Source organism: Contarinia nasturtii, unplaced genomic scaffold (genome assembly GCF_009176525.2).
Source record: "Contarinia nasturtii isolate CC-2019 unplaced genomic scaffold, AAFC_CNas_1.1 Cnas_scaffold_630, whole genome shotgun sequence".
NCBI classification, from domain to species: Eukaryota; Metazoa; Arthropoda; class Insecta; order Diptera; family Cecidomyiidae; genus Contarinia; species Contarinia nasturtii.
This window is the reverse complement of record NW_022197981.1, coordinates 2094829-2113664: the sequence shown is the minus strand read 5'-3', so window position 1 is coordinate 2113664 and position 18836 is coordinate 2094829. Positions and strand designations below refer to the sequence as shown.

General features: G+C 33.7%; 2 protein-coding genes across 6 annotated transcripts; both read left to right on the top strand.

Moving 5' to 3' along the window:
• Window positions 1-979: 979 nt before the first annotated feature.
• Window positions 980-11910, top strand: LOC116340073 (hybrid signal transduction histidine kinase A-like). 5 transcript variants are annotated; one of them, XM_031766265.1, is made up of 10 exons: window positions 4051-4308; window positions 5423-5649; window positions 6104-6354; window positions 6489-6530; window positions 6610-6975; window positions 7537-7874; window positions 7961-8939; window positions 9056-9168; window positions 9384-9524; window positions 9593-11910. In XM_031766265.1, the coding sequence occupies exons 3-10, from the start codon at window positions 6252-6254 to the stop codon at window positions 11111-11113; spliced, it is 3603 nt and encodes a 1200-aa protein (XP_031622125.1). In that variant the 5' UTR covers window positions 4051-4308; window positions 5423-5649; window positions 6104-6251; the 3' UTR covers window positions 11114-11910. The 5 variants fall into 5 exon arrangements, with proteins under 5 accessions (XP_031622122.1, XP_031622123.1, XP_031622125.1 ...); XM_031766262.1 differs by lacking the exon at window positions 4051-4308 and adding an exon at window positions 980-1278 and having other exon boundaries at window positions 5423-6354; XM_031766263.1 differs by lacking the exon at window positions 4051-4308 and adding an exon at window positions 980-1282 and having other exon boundaries at window positions 5423-6354.
• A 4130-nt stretch (window positions 11911-16040) lies between these two features.
• Window positions 16041-17824, top strand: LOC116340310 (pepsin A-like). The gene is made up of 7 exons (XM_031766746.1): window positions 16041-16126; window positions 16187-16271; window positions 16340-16415; window positions 16495-16539; window positions 16672-16748; window positions 16821-17297; window positions 17678-17824. Exons 1-7 carry the CDS (start codon window positions 16041-16043, stop codon window positions 17822-17824), a joined length of 993 nt encoding a protein of 330 aa, XP_031622606.1.
• The last annotated feature ends 1012 nt before the right edge of the window (window positions 17825-18836 follow it).

Below are 18836 nucleotides of genomic sequence, written 5' to 3'. Positions count from 1 at the left end.
ATTTCACATTTTCTTTTTATTTTGTGATTGTTTTGTTTCAGTTTTATTTCGACATTTTTGAGCGGCAAATGGAGAAATTGTTTTTTTGCAATCAATACTCATAATTTTTGCTCGCTGCCAAAATGGAAGAAAATATAAAAAACATCAGTACTTAAGCAAAAATGTAACGGTTATGGTAAACGCAACAGATGTCGCGTAAACAGTTGAAATGAAATGAAAATTCGAATAAATGATTTCGTCGATAATGCAGAGAATTCGACATTTGAAACGAAATATTCATACGTTGAACACGGGTTTATTGGTCACATAAAAAGCAACTTTAATTTCATATTTTATTAAATGTAAGTTATTTGATTATTTTGGAAATGAAAATATTCTTAGAAATTAAATGTCACAAAAAAATTTATGGTTTTTCTTTTTTCAATGAAAAAAAAAAAAACAATTTAAAAAAAAGTAGCATGTTAAATCGAATTTTTGAAAAAATTTCTTGAGTGTGAGGTATAATTTGTATTTGTTGCGGTACATAAAATCGATGATCGGTGAGCACATGCAGCACATCTGGTGAAAATATAAAGTGTTTGTTATTCCTCCACCAGAGCATAGACCGTGCGGCAAAATAATCAATTACAGATGATGTACACGATTGCCATTTTATGTTGTTGAAATGAAAAGCAATGCAAACGATGAATGGCACCACTGTCTATGACATGCTTGTCGTGCACAAGTATGCGTGTGTCAAATGTCAATAGTAGTTTGTATAAATGAACCACATGTCATAGTCACAACAAATGGTATTCAACACTCACACAATCAAATGGCGCACACAAAAACAACCGTATGCCGTTCGCGTTCCGTTACATCGATGTGTGCGTGCACATTTGTATGCATGTGATGACATTGACAGATGTCTTGGTCCGAATGGAAGAGAAAACAAAATGTCAAACACGAAACGAACAGAAACACCATGCACTTTTGTGCGAAGTGTGCGTATTCGCTCTTCGTCGTTGACGTCGTCGTCATCGTCGTATCGTTCTGTATACAAACAAAGTGAGTGTGGTGAGAAGAGAGCCAGAGCACAGCGCTCCGCAAGTAACAGTAAGTGGATGTGTATATTTAGAAGCTGTGCGACACAGTGAACGGAAACTTAATCGACAGACGTGAAACAAAAAGCAAAGAGAGACGAAGAAAGAAGAGACACACTCAAAACGAAGGCAACAAAGGCACAGCACTGAGAAACAGCAATTTTATTACTTTCTACATACACGAATCATACATTGAGTAGGTAAAATCATCGAGTATTTTTCAAAGCTCTCACTCTCTCTCTGTCTCAGCATCTGCAATAGTTTACTATTTTTTTTCTTTTAAATTTTTTTTCGCAAAACAGTTTCATTTTTTGTATTCTTGTATTTTTTTTTTTTCGAACAAAAAGCGGGCTTTTTTTATTGAAAAAAAAAAAAATTACTTAGCGAAAAGAATTAAACGAGATACAAAAAAAAGAGAAAGAGACACAGATATATAAATATTTCTGGATATAAAATCTAGAAAATCGGGCAAGAAATTATTGCTGCCATCGGCGTCAAACAGGAAAAGCTGCGTTTAATATATTACGAGCGAAATACATACCGAAATAAATTACTTTGGATTTTTTTCTCATTCTATTTCTCTTGCGCGATACAACAAAAAATACATCAAATAAAAAGGTGAAAGAGAAAAAGACACACACACACACACACAAGAGAAAAGATGACAAAAAAATAATAAATTGTAAATAAAAATCGTGTTGTATTATTTTTTGTTTCATTGTTGTTGTTGTTGTTGTTGCCATTGTGGGATTTGATTTCGTCTCTTCGATAATGTTTTATTTGATTTTAATTTTGCAAATGCGAAACAACTCACACATATCAGCGAGGAGAAAAAAAAAGTTCTCATTAAAATTAAATAAATAAAAAAATGATATGTATACTTGAACTACCGTGAACGATTACTAGGTTGTTGTTATGTTTTTTTCTTCTTTTTATTCATTTTTTTTATTAATGCAATTACAATGCTCCACACAAATACCAATGATTGATGAGATGTGAGGAGAAAAAAGAAATATATATTTTTTTATGAAATTGAACAAAAAAAATACACATCGAAAACTGAGCAATTTTTTTTTTTTTTGTGGGAGCCATGAAATAAGAAACGACATCACAAGTTCGCTTTCCATGACAGAAACACAATTGAACTCTGTCGCCTAAGACCGAATTTAAAAAGAAAGAAACGAAAATATCGCAAATGAATTATGAGAGAGCCATATTCTATTGAGTCAATTCTTTCTTTTTATTTTTCGTCTGTGAGAATGGAGAATTTATTGTGGTCTTTTTTTCTTGATTTGGCCGAACAAAAACAAAATCGCCGATGGCGGATATGTCAAACATTCGTTTGCCATTATTTATATACTTTTTTTTCTCTATATAATGTTTAATTTCTTTTTCTGCCATTATCATTAACTAATATCCATTGGATTTTATTCAGCTTAAATTTTAACACATTCATTCGAACTATTTATTCCTTGTTTAGTTCTACAAAATAAAGTATCAAAAATGAAATGACCATCATTTTTTCCATAACATTTTCAAAACCATTTCTCTCACTTTGGTTTTTTTAAAAACCAAATAAAAAATATTGAGTTCTACAATTCTCGAAAAAAATTTTTTTTTTTCATGTTACAATAAAAATTGTTGACGGTGTCTAATTCAATCGTAGGCCTTCTGCGGTTCACCGATGTATGTGTGCAGATATTCATAGTCGTGAATTTACATGCACAATTGCTTGAATTGTGTGTTCGTTTTTGAACACACGTTAGAATCAAACAGAATGAATATGTATGCGTGTGCGTTTTTGTTTGTATGAGTGTGCGATAGATATGGATTCTGTGTATTCATGTGTGTATATTTTTCTTTTTACATGTGACGATACAGTCAATACAAAACTTTACGTCATTGTATGTTTTCGATGTTCAGGGCATATTTAAGCCTCCATTTTTTTTCGCTCGTAATTTATTCTTATTGATGGTCAAGTCCATTGAGTAATTTTCAATGTGAAAATTTCTTTCAAAAAAATTCATTCGTTTATGCAATTTTTATGCAAAATTCATTCGTTCATTTTCTCCGTCTCAAATACTCTTCAAACACACCGACGAATGTTTCGTATTTTTTTTTTGGTTACCAAATTACCTAATCAATAATTCGCAAGCAATTGTTCGAAGTTTAAAATGAAATTCAAATACACCCTGACTTATCAATATTCATGCATGCATACGTATTGTCTGTGTAGGTTTCGGATGAATATTATGGCATTTAATTCATTATGGCGCTGATTTGTTGTTCGAATGAGAAACACGGTCTTATTCTGTCCGATGTTCAATGTATGTGTGCGTTATGTGAATATGTGTGCGACCAAGAATCCATGTGTCAGCATGTCGTCGACGATCGTAGCAAATGTCGGTGTTGTTCGCTCAATAGTATTGAGTCAATACATACAGGTGAACATTGGAAAATCGTACATGCATTTAACTCGTGCTTATTTCATTCGCACTCAGACATCTTGAATTGGCCATACATACACAATCAAATTGATACACATACATACGCGCGCACACTTCGCCATCCAAACAAAACAACATTGATCGAGCGAAAAGAAAAATGGATCTCATATTCTCTCCTTTTCACGCGCGCGCGCGAACTCGTTTCATTGTATGTCTTTCGGCTGGTTTCTCTCTTTCCCATATGTGTGAAATGCAGAGAAATTCTTTTTTTCTTTTATTAATAAGAAAAACATTTTGGTGGATGCGTTTGTATGTGAGCTCTACTGTCATGCTCGCTCGTGTTGCATGTGCTTGTATATGCTCTATTCGAATTTTAACCACATACCATATCACACTCGCTATTGTATTTTTTTTAAATTTTGATATGTACATTTAGACGGATGCGTGTAAATCCGTGCGCGCTTGTGTATCGGTGTATCTCGTTCTTTGTATGTACATGTCCATCCGTGTGTGTGTATATGTGCTTTGTTGTTGTGTTTTACTATAAAACATAAATTCAAAGTTGTAAAAATATATAGGTTTTCATTGTGGTTCGAACCCAAAAAGTAAAATACAATTTTAATGCGAAAAGCAGAAAAAAATGAAGAACGCAACCAAGTAAAAGTGTATAGAATCAAACACTGTGTTTGATTTGGCGAAAAACAATCGACAGATTAAAAGAGAGAATTTTTTTTTTATCGTCCACATCAATAACAACAACAAAACACAACACCTTTTTGGTAATTTAAATTTCATTAAATGGACTCTTCAATCTAGATTGGTTAGATTTTGTGTGGAGTGCTTGCACTCTTTTCCACTATCACACGTTGCATTTGCAGCACAAATCCGTGTCCGCTAATATTTGCTATTTAGACTACGGAAAATGGCATAGTTTTGTGCATTACAAATAAATATACATTGGATATTGATGCGTAGACTATCTCAAACACATTGAGGATATAAGAAATACTGCATCTAACTGCTGTTTGGCGACAATAACACACACACGTCCAACAAAAGCACAAATTTATTCAAATAATTACTCAATTTGTGTGCTCATTATTGGTTGGCTATGGAGCTTAAAATAGTAAAACCTGTGTGCAATGTTCCATAGACAATGCAAAAAAAAAAACAACAACTATTAATGAGATTAATACAATTGAGAGTGAGAGAGAGAAAAGGAACAACGACGATATGCTCATCATAACAAATAGTTCAATCAAGTTGTAATATACGGAGATTGCGTTCAAATTGATAGAAAACCCCCGTCCAATGTCACTGTCATGTTGGTTTCAATTTTAATTAAAAATCTTGCATGATTTAATCGCAAGAGTGAGAGAGCATTTGTGTATAGAAATCAGTGATTGCAGTGTCGAAAAAAAACAACAACATTATTATTTTGTTGTTGTTTGTTGTGTCTGTATTCAACTATTCGCCTTAAAATAAAATTGCACCAAAAAAATACTTTTCGAATGCATATTGTATACCTAAATTGCAGGTGCCGAATTTTGTTGTTTTAGTTGAAATTTTCGTTGAACAATTGCACAATGGAGTCGTGTGTGTTCGTTCAATTTATGCTGAATGAGAATTTTTGCACAAAAAGTCCAGTGCTCTTTTTTTTGTTAATAAAATTTGGTGCGACACGTTTTTTTTTCTTTTCATTTCACGTAATGAAATTTGACGAAAAAAAAACAATCAATGCGATTAGCGGAAGTGATTCCATTTTATATTGCATAATTGTCAATTTATTGAATGAAAAACCCAAATTCTCATTGAAATCAAGTATGAAGGAATGAAATCTTACAATAATTTAATGTGTATTTTATTTTTTATTTTTTATTTTTTTTATTGCAGGTTTTATAACACACAAAAATGATGTCTCCGAAAATTGCCAGATGATCGTAGCAACATTGTGAAACGGAAATTTTTGTTAAATATATGAATTATTTGTCAATTGATGAAATGAAAATGATGTTCAATGTAAAAATGACGGAAATAATATGTGCATAACGCGAAATTGAAAGACAGACACAACACCACCAGAACAAAACAAAAACCGCGCACTTTTCAACGGTGTCTGGGTATGCGTGTTTTTATATTTATATATCAATATATAAATATTAAATTTTTACTAAATGAACTTGAGATCAAAATCATTATTGAATAACTAAAAAGCATATAGTGTTTCATTAAAAGAAAAGAAGTAACAAGAAAAAAGAGCCAAAATAAATAGAACGACGGCCAAGCTATTTAAATCTGAAAATTCCAATTGAGTTGTTTAGCAATAAACAAAAAAAAAATAAACTAAAAAAAGTCAACAAATGACTAACAAAAGACAGAGTAGCCAAAAGTGAAATCCCGATACATATTGTATTTAAAATACGGAGAGAAGGAAAAGAGAATACGAAACGAATTATTATCGGGATCATATGCGATTTCTATCTTCCTGTCTCTCCAAATTATGCGTTTTTTTAAGTTGTAAATTTGCCGTATAACTTAATTCAATATTTATTGAAAATTCAACGAATTGCACAGTACACCCGCGGCAGGTTTGGTGTGCGAGTGACAACACAAACGTGACAACAAAGAAAAAGGAGTAAAAATAACATTGTCGTCGTTATCATCGTCGACATTTAGATAATAAACAAGAAAAAAACACAGAGTTTACAGAAAAGACATAAACATGAATGCACATAGTAAACATTCGGCACAAGCCTCCATAAGCTTGTATTCGATGCGAGGCAAATCGTGGTCGTACTATCAAAAGCATGTAGCCAATTTGATAGGTGAGTCTTGTGTGGCTATGAACTGCCATCATCATGTTCTACTATTTGGGTTTGACCTCTTGGTAAACACGGTTTTCTTTTTGTTTTCCCTTCACCATCATGAACACAACCATTGGATTACAATTCTGGAACAGATTTCGACATAGACAGCACACATCAACCATCTAGATCAACAGGTAAAAACATTGCTTTTTTTTTTAATTCCGAATTTTTGTTAATAGTTTTGTTTTGTTTGGTTTGTTTGGGCACGTATAGCTGATGTACAACGATTAGATTTAACGGATTGCAATTTGTACGGTGTGTCACCGAGCGATCCGGGTCCAATGGTGTTGTGCAATCAATGTAATCACATAATGGCTCCAGAGGGTATTATGCGGCATGTTAAACGAATCCACGGTTCGAAAATTGTGCCAGCGCCAAGTAGTAAATTACGAATCCCATCAAAGGGCAGTTCAACGATCGGTATCATATTGCCAACGACGGGCAGTCAAACGATAAATCGTCTCACAAACAACAGTTTATCAACACCACAAGCCACCGATTCAGCATTATCCACAGAATTTTCAAATCGATTAAATGTATCGAAAATGGCACCACCAACGCCAATCAATTCATCAACGGGTAAGTGCATTTGGTGATTGGGATTCAAGTTTTTTTTTTTTGGTTATTGAATTTTTCAATTGGGCAATCCATTATGTGGGATTCACAGTTTTTTTGGGGATATATTTCTATATTTGATTTTTAAATTTATCGAGAATATTTACTGAATAGAAAATTGACTTTGAACAAAATTTTATCCAAGAGTCACCACATAGCGACATTATTGAAGGAAAAAATAATCAATATTCGACCCCAATATGGACCCGCAAAATCTGTAACTAATTTTATAATTGCAACTTCATACGAACGAAAATTGAAAACAATTTATGAAATTGGTTATACAGATATGTGAATTTTTTGGTCGAATTGGTTTTGTATGTAAATGTTCAAACTGATTTTTTGCTAATGCATGCGGTATTGGGCTCTTGGAAAAAATGATTTCGAAAGGAAACTGGAAAATGTTATAGTATTTACCAGTTTTCTTCTCGTTCGATATTTATATACGGGCTGTTCAGTAATAATACATGATTAATGAAATCTTTATTTTTCGTTATTGATTTTATTTCGGAAATGGTTTTGCAGAGATCACCAATGCTGCTAATAATAGTTCATCATCAAATAGTAATTCACCAATTAGTTTATCAAAATTATCCACAACCACATCAACGACGTCAGGGAGTGGTAGCGGTAATAAGCGAAATCGTAAGGTACTGCCAGTTAAAGATCGTGAATATGATCCGGAGAAACATTGTGGCGTTCGAATAGGTAATATGAAACCGTGCACAAGATCGTTAACATGTAAAACACATCAAATTTCATTGCGTCGAAATGTCGACGGTCGATCAAAACCATTTGATCAACTATTGGCCGATCATAAAAACAATGCCAAAGAAACACATAAACTACTAACTAGTAAACAGGTACGCCAATGTTCAATTAATACACACGCACACAGCTCGGAATATAAGATTTCAATTAAAATGGTCGTTTTTATTTTTCTTTATAGACAACATACGCAGCAGGAGATAATGGAAATCAATTGTTGGAATCGATTGGCGACAGTAATTCGTCGTCCAGTTTTGATATGGAACGACGAAGCTTCTCAAGTAATAGCAATCAATCAACGTTGGGAAACTACAATAGTGATCATAGTACGGCGTTTTCCACATCATCACAACATTTGAATGGAACACATTCACTGCCGTCGGTACTATCGTCAGTATCGGCGTCGACGGCATCGCCAAGTGGTAGTACGACGACGGCGCAAAATGCAACAGCATCAACGGTATCTGCGTCGACCACACCAAACTTCACATACTCAGATGTAATTACACAACATCGAAAACTTAGCAACGCAATTTCATTTACACCAAGCCCCGATGACCGTTCAAATAATGGATCGCAAATTGGTGACCTATATACTTCAAGTACATTGTCGGCAATGCAGTCAGCTACATCAAATGCATCGAACAGTCATTTGACCTCAACTGTGGGCGGATTGACTTCATCGGCATCATTGGCGGCCAGTCTCGGTGATTATACAATGCAAATGAACGAATTAATAAACGATGATAATGGAGATGGACTTGATATGACATTTTGGGAAAATTTTGACAATTTCAATTATGAGGCTGATTTACTGAATAATAGCAATAGTAGCCAATCGTATTCGCAAACACAAAATAAATCGAGCACAAAACGGTCACACGATGGATCCAATGCAGAACGTAAACGAAAACGAACCAACGACAGTAAAACGAATTCAAATCATTCGAAAAGCGCAAAGGATACAACAGCAACAACAAAAGGCACGTCGGCTGCATCACCATTACCAAACGACGTTAGTCAAACTCTATTGAAACCGAATTCAAGTCAAAATAAGAAAGCAACAAACAGTTTCGGATCAAATATTCTCATCGGTGCACCGCGATCGGATATTATTTGCATTGATGACGATGAGGACGATGCGACCAACAATAATAATGGTGAGTTAAAATGTTATTTACAATATTTTCACCTTTCTTGTGATAATGAATTCCATTTCACAAAATTTGCACACTTTTTTCTGATTTTCATGATAAATATTTCGATTTATATAAAGTGTTGCGCAATTCAGATGCTACCACCAATCGAAATTCGGACAAAGAAAATGGCACAATATATCCAGTAACACCAACAAAGGAGCTTAACAACGACACTAGCGTTAAACATCACGTAAGATTGATATCCATTTCTTAATACTTTTTTCGCAGAAAAATAAAAGGACCAGAGCTGTTATTGGCACCGGAAATAAAGAGCAGCAATTACAAGAAAAGTGCCCGAACATCAGCGATGCTCATAATAGCTCTGAGCAAAAATAAAAAAAATTAAATTTTTCTTCATTTTAATAAATAAACATTTTCAAAAAACCAAATTGATTATTTCTACAGGCAAGTCGAAGTCATCATCGTTCGGATTCAGAGCGACTAAATGGAACACAATCACCGCCAGTAGCTGAAAAACCATTGACAGCGATGACACTATCGAATGATCCAGTGGTAAATTTGACAGATTTGGTGAACGTAACAAAGGTAATACGATCTATTTTCTGTTTTGTGTCCAAACAGTATTTTCATTCTAACGCAAAAATCCTTTTCAGATTCTATCGGAAGCAGACCATCGAAATGTATCAACACAAAATGCATCGGTTCCGGTGCAACCGAATGATGCGAATGATATAAATGATAATTCAAAACATCAGGCAAATCAAAATCTAATATCGTCTGTACCGATTGGTGAAAATGAGAGCTTCTTATTGGATATGGTGTATAAATGTTTGCGTGGCAAAGGTGTTCGAATGATAAATTCCAATTATTCAAATAGTAACAGTAACAGCAATAGTAACAATAATCGAAGTAGCTCGAACGAATCGAGTCGCATACGTGAAAAGGAGAATTCCATTGAAAATCATTGGAGCGATGATGATATTCCAACAGTGCCGGTGACAGCCGCAAATAATCCAATATTACCGTCTTCACCACGTTTTTCATCGTCAAAATGTGCAAATGTACCAAGAGCAATCGCATCAAATCACTTTAATATGGCCCGTGGCCGAGGTGTGGTGCACGTTAAGCATTCAGTTGATTCAACGAAAAAAATCCAACAGCAAATATTCCATCGCATCCAAACGCAACAGCATAATGGCACATTTACAGCAAATAATATGATTGCACTGCGTAATAATGGTTCAATAATGGTGAATCGGGCGAATATAATTGGTTGCCCAAGCTTTGGAACCATTACGAATGCCATCAATACTGGTGGTGTAAATAATGTGAATAGCCCGGTGAAGACAACGGTAGCAAGTGTTGTTGCTGCACCAAATGTCACACTAAATAATACAAATAGTACGACAATTGTTACAAATAATGTCAATACAAATACGACCACAAACACAAGCACAAGTCCAAATACAGTGGTGGGACCAGCAGCCACAGCAACAGCCGCAAAAGTGGCATTCAAAAAGCCCGTGCATTTTGTTAATTCGATTGCAACAAGCACGAATGGACAGATCGTTTTACTGCCAAGCGGTGCGGCGACCATGACTACAGCCGCTGGTAATCAAAGATATGCGATATTACGCAGACCCAATATACAGAATATTCAATTGATTGCACGTCCAACCATCGATCCAACCAATTCGTATTCAGTGATGCCGGTGATACATCGCGTTCGAACACGTACATTGAAACCAAATCTACCAAAACTACTTGAAACAGATCGGTTGCTTGAGAGTCTCAAGAGCATAATTCGACCGCAAAAAATCAATAATCGAAACTATGATACAACAAAAAAAGTTCTATCAGTGTATCAATCATTGGTGAAAGCAGCAAGTCAACCAAATCATCATTTAAATACAAGCACATCGTCCGGCAAACGATCAAAGTCACATTCATCACTTTCGAATCATAAAAGTGGCAGCAATCACAATACATCATCACAACCGATGACATCTTCATCGTCATCGTCACAAAAACAAAACGGTCATCATGGGAACAGCAATGGCAGCATTATTGGCATTACATCGCCATCAAATTACATCAGCTCAAATAACAACACCAATCACATTGACAAACGTACACATTTACGCATTGCATCAAATGATGCGAACCACAAATAATGAGAAAAAAACACACTCAGGTGTGTATATGTGCTGGATTGTGTTATTAGACAAAGTGATGAACATTGATTGGACATTTTATATATTCGATTTCTAAACGCTCACGATCTTACAAGCAAGGAAAGTGAATATTATATGAATAATATATTAAGGAAAGTCAAATGAGCGCCAAATATATAGAAATCAATGGATTTACATTATGAACCCGTCGCCCTTGGAATCAAAGACGTTAACAATTCTTCGATGCACTGTGATTAACACCATCCGAGGGACGGACCATGGGAATTTTACAGCAAACTGTTAAAACATTTATCTAAATATACATTTTTTTTTGTTGGCATTTAATATTGTACATACAATTCACATAAATGCCAATCCACACATATGGGAAAGACGATATAATATAAACTTATTCGATATGAAACGGAATTTCCGTCGCGGATACTAATGGAATATTATTGTTTTTTTTTTTTGAAATATTTTTGTCAAACAACTTTTTTATGGGATTTTGAAAAAAAAAAACGAGAAACGAAGAGTGCGAAATAAAAATCAATAATTATAATATTATGAAATGAATTACTTGAGATTGTAATGTGCAAATCATGTATAGCCAGAATCTATTTTACAAATCAAACAAAATATTTAAATTGTTTTTCATTTAATAGTGTGATGCAAAATGCATTGAAATGCTAAACAAAAATGAAGAAAGGATTGATTTATCAATTGTACATAGAGAGAAAACGGAAACAAATTAAAACAAACAACCATTTTTATCGAAAGAATGAAAAAATTTAAAACATGTTGTTTCATATTTTTGTGATATTTACATCTCTTTTTTAGGTTTTTTTTAAACCGTACCTGGTGAATAGCAATGATTCCAATGGACACGGTAATTTTTTCTTAATTACTTATACTTACGGATATTTTACATCATTTACATCAGTAGTGTGCGAGGAAAATTTTTCAGGGCGTGATTTTCCAAAAACAAGAAATTCTCTAGCAAATTAGACACATTTTCGTTTTTTTTTTTTTGGAAGTCCCTTTTTAGGCGAAAATCCCTAGCAAATCGAAAGAATTTTATCCGCGAAAAACCCTAGCAAATCGGAAAAAATCTCTCGGAGCCAAAAACCATAGCAAATTGAAGAATTTTTCTCAATTTTCTACATTTATGAGCTAAAAAAAAGAAAAGGTCTTCACTTTTTGAATCAAAAACCCTAGCAAATTCGAATAAATTTCACGAAAAAAAAATTCTCATCCAAATCACAGGGGGGTAAGCCCCTCTCCGCACACTACTGATTTACATAGAAGACATTAATAGGTATTTCCGGCTTAACAGTGTAAGCTGATATTATATTAAATCTAGTTAAAATATCCCTTAAAACCTACTTCTTCAACAATATTCGTTGCATTCATTTTTTTTAAATGAAATTCTGAAAAGGTACATTTTATTAAGATATACTCAATATAATTTATTGAAAGACTGATATTGATTTTAAGTATTGTTTTAGTGATAAAATTAAATTCAATTGCCAACAGCACAGTCATGAAACTTACTTAAGAATATTCCAACTTCTTCAATTTTATATTTTGTGTGCTCCTTTTGGTATGGAAGATATAAAATATTTAATTAGTGCAATATCATACATTGGCTACAAATGATACAAATTGATTCAAATCTAACTGCAATAAGATTATAAATGTATCAAAAATAGGTATTTCAGATATCAATTGTCTTAGAAAATTCTAAGCTCTTTGATTGATTCGTTCTCTTAGTTTTTTAATGAAATATTGGCGTTCTCTTCGACTTGCTTTAAATATAAATAAATGGGTGTAGAATTTGCCCCATTTTGAATAGAAACAAATTTCAAGTGGAGAATTAAACTTTGAACAAATTATGACTATCGCTAAGGTGAATTTCTGAATGATTTTTCTTTATCGAGATTTCCAAATATGTTGCATAATATTTTTAGTAGCATCAGCATGAAAATGTGTATTCCCATATACACTTAGCAATTACTTGTTTCAGAACGAGAGAGGTGTTAAACCAAATCTTTTTAGCTGTTGACCAGTAGCGTCCTTTAAACTCCGTTTTTTGCATTCTAAGAAAAAAAAACTGGGAATTGGTATCTGAGTAGGAGTAGTAACTGGGAATTAGTATCATTGACTATGACCCAATGATTGGATTTAAGCTAACGTTTGAAGGATAGTATTTGTCCAGACATTTGTAGTGATTTTCGTTTTCACTAGATATCTCACTTATTGACTGTTTTGGTACAGGAATAATGGAGGAACCCAGTCAAAGTTCTGTAGATGGATACAAAGATACACACTGTATGTTCAACATATAAAAGTGATTTGAGCTCAATTGTAATATTATCGGAAAAGTACTTTCTACGATTGACTTAAAAAATCAGACAAAAAACATCGTTTCTTTAAAGATTAATTCATTAAATTGGAGAATTAACTCTTCATGAAACATTAACAAACTTAAACATTTTGTAAAAAAATTAGTGTTTTTAAATTTGACGCAAAAGAGGTCCCATGGTCAAAAAACAATTTCATTGAATGAAAATGTGTGAATCGCCATTTGAATGTTTGATAAAATGAATGCAACGATAATAATTGCTGTCTTTTGCTTTAAAATCCTTTGAAAATTATCTTCTAAATCTCTTTCTTTCTCCCATATATACAATATATATTTCAAAAGGCATGAAGCCGGTTCGCATTGCAGTGCGGTGATATGCATATATCTTTTTTCGTATATCACGTTCAAAAATGTTTTTCTATATGTGTAAAATCTATGTATCCGGAATATGATTATAAACAACATTTTAAAACTCTCTTTCAACTGCTTTAATTTCCTTTGTGTCGGATCTATTTTTTATTTCTTCATTCAGAGTAGTGTGTGTGTGTGTGTTATTTTTTTCTGTTCTGCCTCTTATTGTCGTTATTATTATGAAAAGCTTAAAAGTGCTCAGAGCAATTAGTGAATAGAAATATGTGAACACCCGATACAAAATTTTGTGATGTACATAGTATTTATTTAGATGGAGAAAAGCGTATGCTCAGCACAGCACATTTAGTGCGATTTCAGACAAAGCATGATTAAAAAAATCTACTCAAGAAAATATAAAGTGAGGGAGAGAGGAAGATTAAGGCGTAATATAAAATCATAATCATGCGACATCAAATCCCTTTACAAAACAAAAACAACAACAACAACATCAGTAGTGATGGTACATCAGCCACAACATCAGTTACAGTAGCAGTGAGCAGCAGCAATACAAGCAATGTAATATAGTGCCGAAACAATCGACCAACACCAAAAGCACTATAGAGCACCATTATTTTCGTTTGTCCTGCGAGTAATAAATGCGAAGCACGATGAAACTATTTATGTATGCTGTGATTTCACTGCTTTATGCAACAGCAACGACAGCGGCGCTGATAAAACGTGCAACGAACGAAGGAGACAATTGGAGTACAACGTCATCTATTATAATTTAGAAGTGGTGTATAAGCACGAATAATAAAATGTACCATACACTAGACTTTCACTATCTCGTACTGTTCATTCACAATTGGCTTTCTTTAATTTTGGCAACCAAAAAACGGTAAAAGCGACAAATAACTTTTTTTTTTACAATGAAAATATAACGAAAACAAAACGAAGAAAGTGTTGACTTCGAAATTAAAATATTTATTAGGCCTAAAAAACATGTTTTTAATTCGATTCAATTTAAATAGATTGAATCTACGACAGAACATAACGTAATTAATAAAAAATTGCAATAAAATATTTTTCATAGTATGAATATTTATCTACAACAATTGTTTAGCACCACCCGTGCGTCATTGTTAATTCAGGTACATACCGTGTAACTATAGTTAATTTGAACAATGTCATGAGTTGGTTGAACTGCATTCAAAACAAAATTGCCTTCATTGACTTAAACTTGAAAGAAATAATTTACATTGATGACTTTTTTTTGAAATAAAAGCCATAATCAACTTTTTAAGTTGGGATACTTTATCCTAGATCACTGGTTTGCCGCAAAATACGTATCACTGGCACCATCTCTGCGTAACATAGTGAATCAGCTCATTAAAACGTATGTGTGAAGTGAAGACTCTTTTCCCACAGAACTAGATGGCGTTAATAACTAAGCGTCTTTGCATCAATAGAGTGTCCTGGATGAAGGAGTTCTTGAATTGACACAATGTTCAAAATGACTGTTTAATTTTCTCAAAATGACTGCTCCAATTCTAGGCAATTTGACCCCTGCTTGGCTGACAGTTTTCATACAAAATGTTTGTTAATTGACAAAAATCAATATAAAGTAGTTCACAGTTTTCATATTGATTGTTATGAATTAAAAAAATCCCAGGATATGGCACAAATTCATCTGTTGAACAAAGTTCAGTTTACTCAGCTTATTACGAATAATAAACAATTTTATTCTCATACAAAAAATGGGTTTCATACGACTATATAAATAATTGACGATTTTAATTGTGCAATCAATTACAACTGAAATTTATAGTAGTGACATTGCCGTGTTGAATCTTTTTAAATCTGAATATTTTGATAATCGTTTTATCAAAATGAATGCATTGTGGCTGGTTTTTCAATTGTTTTCTTTATTGTTTGAACAACCAGCTCCTGTGAATTTTGTTAAGTAAATCGTGTTTCTGTTTACTTTGTAAAATAAATTTTATGGTGTTCGCTCGAGTTTTGATTCGCGGAAAGTATTCAATTTGAAATATTGCAACTTATCCGGACACAAAACTGCTATTTACTCGCCGCGGATGAATATCAATTTGAAATATTGAATTTTGTCCGCTCTAAGATCTCCAATTTGTCACAAGAGGACAAATTTCACTTGAATATCGAATAGATTTCAGTATATCAAACAGACAAATAAATATGGCGGATAAATCTCAAGCGGTCGTTTGCTCTATTTTTAGTGTGCCATTAGTAAATGGGGTGAATAATGGAACCGTGAACATTAGGTATAATTTCCATTTTGCTGCAGATTTCAAATTAAATGAATCAAATTTTCTGTTGCTTAGGCCCACTCGGAGGCCAGTGAATCTGGCAGCTGTTTCAGCATCATATCCACCTGGAACTTGTTTCCCACTGTGGAATGATCGAAATGTATGTATGACAATACAAAATAGATATAAAAAATTCTTTAAATTATTTAATTATTCAAAACACATCAGATTCATTATGTATTTCCAATGTCAATCGGCACTCCGCCTCAATGGTTTTGGATGAGTGTTGATACCGGCTCATCAGGTAAATTTATTTCGATGACAATATTTCTCTTTACTTTTGAACTGATACTACTAGCTTAATTTGGGCATTTGAAAATCAGATATATGGGTACCGTCGATTAATGCCCGCGGCGATGTTTTAAATGGTAAGTTTCTGTTCTCGCTGAAGAGCATAAATTAACTCGAAGTAAGACAATTCTCAAACTGGAAGAAAAGCATTTTCAAATAAACAAATCAATACAGTAAATACAATTCGAATGCATCACAATCGTTCGTAGCTGCAATACCCCGACCATTTCGAATTAATTATGGGACTGGTGCAGCTGAAGGACTTCGTGATATAGATAATATTTCTGTAATTTGAAATTATTTTGCCATCATCCATGAACATCAATTGAATTACACAATTTTATTTTCAATTAACAAGTTTTCCGGGCTTAAAATTGAACAACAAATCTTTGGCGAAGGTTTATTCGCACCCGGCGAAATGTTCAACTATCCATTTGATGGTATATTTGGTTTTGGCTTCCAAGTCATGTCGGATACAGATAAATTATCAACACCGATCGACAATTTATTCAATCAGCGTCAAATTGTTCGAAGACTGTTCTGTACAAAACTTTATCATACATTGGGTAGTGCGGGTGGGGAAATGTGTATCGGTGGTTGTAATGATCAAGCTCAGTTTTGGAAACCGATTTCGATGCCTGGCTTTTGGCAAATACTAATGAGCAGAGTTGATATTGTCACCACTGCTGGAGCCACCACATTGACATTATGCCCAAACGGATGTCAAGCCATGTTCGACACAGGAATGGGAATCAGCGGAACAACAGCCGATCGTATGGATGCAATTGCGGCTACAGTTGGTGCTCATTACGACAACTATTGGCAATTGTATATTGTAAATTGTCTAACACCAAAGGCCAAGCGACTATTTAGGATTGCGAGATGTTAGTAGTATAATTTACTTAAATGTGCATTTGGCAGAGATACTTTACAATAGTTATTTGATTGAAAAAAATTTCAATAAATAGCTATCTTTTGCGCAGAGATTTTATAGGTACCGAGGAAGTACAGTCACTTTTCTTGTAAATGCTGCGTATTCATATGCAACACTTGAAAATTTATATGGAATCACTAGGGGCAGCATTTCTTCGGTACCAATAACAACTCTGCTATTGCCACGTCTCTGCTGAATGTTCGGTCAGATTCATTGTCTCAATCACCTATTTTGTATAGTTTTAACATGGTCTACGTGTTATTTTTTTTCTCTTCTCCCAGAGCACAACTCAAACTTGTGACATTGGATTCCAAGTGATGATATACCAAACAGCCGATTTTCTATTAGGTGACCCTTTTCAACGGAAAATGACCGTTATCTTCGACAAGGACAACAGTCAATTGGGCTTTGCAAATATACAACCGTGATATATTGGATTCTTATGAATAATTTCATTTAAAAAAAAGATACATAAAGTCTTATGTCCGATAACGTTAGTATTTTGACCTGCTCGGTCAAGGATTAATGAACTATAAAAATAATCAATGAACATTTCCTTCTAAATACGAAATATTCACAAATACAAATGTTTCACCAAAAATTTTCAGCATTTTTTTGTCGACAATTTTGTATTATTCACCGGCCCAAATCATTTTTGCCGTTCATTTCTTTGTCTCGGCTTCGTAGTCTTTCCTCTTTTTCTGTTGATGCTCCGCTATTTTTTCTACTTAATCCTGTTGTTCTGTCGTACATTTTTCGCTTCATTCGCATCGCTTGTGCTACTGTTGCAGTCGTTGTCGCAAATTTTGCTGGATGAACAATAAATAGAAGCATCGGCGAAATATTTAACAAAAAAGAAATGTCGAGTGATAAATGGATGTGGTGCAGCTAACTATAGCTAAGGAGACTTTAATATGCTCGAAAATGTTGTGCTTCAGCAGCATAAAATACACATGCTTATCATTCAAAAACACGCATGCTACATTTTGTCAACAGTAATGATAATAATAATAATAATAATAACTGGTACAAATTTTGTTCAAGAGAAATTGGCTAAATCATTTCGAGCAGCATCGTGCTCATATTGCACTCCATCTCATAGTCAAATAATTAACGACAATATACTGGCAAATCGAAACATGTACATCAGCAACGATTTTACTTGAGCAACAATTATGATGCCTTTTCAAAAGAAATTTTCGAGAGATTTAATGGATATGTCGTTACATGATTCGACTGACACATTGAGTCGGCATATTGTTCGACGTACAATGTGATGCAACGATTGCTAAGCAAAATAGAGATGTCCTGCATTATGTTTTGCAAAAGAAAACTCACTATTAATATATTTTGAGTGATTCATTTTCTTTGTACTTGTTTCGCCGCAATTTTTCGAGTTTTTCTTTTCCCTCCCTTGTTCCCCAATTCCATTTTGGAATG

Coding starts and splice junctions, on each gene's coding strand:
- LOC116340073 (XM_031766262.1), top strand. CDS start 6,252: ATGAATGCACATAGTAAACATTCGGCACAAGCCTCCATAAGCTTGTAT. Junction 6,976..7,536: donor GCCAATCAATTCATCAACGG/GTAAGTGCATTT, acceptor ATGGTTTTGCAG/AGATCACCAATGCTGCTAAT. Junction 7,875..7,960: donor AACTACTAACTAGTAAACAG/GTACGCCAATGT, acceptor TTTTCTTTATAG/ACAACATACGCAGCAGGAGA.
- LOC116340310 (XM_031766746.1), top strand. CDS start 16,041: ATGGCGGATAAATCTCAAGCGGTCGTTTGCTCTATTTTTAGTGTGCCA. Junction 16,416..16,494: donor TGTTGATACCGGCTCATCAG/GTAAATTTATTT, acceptor TTTGAAAATCAG/ATATATGGGTACCGTCGATT. Junction 16,749..16,820: donor GTGATATAGATAATATTTCT/GTAATTTGAAAT, acceptor TCAATTAACAAG/TTTTCCGGGCTTAAAATTGA.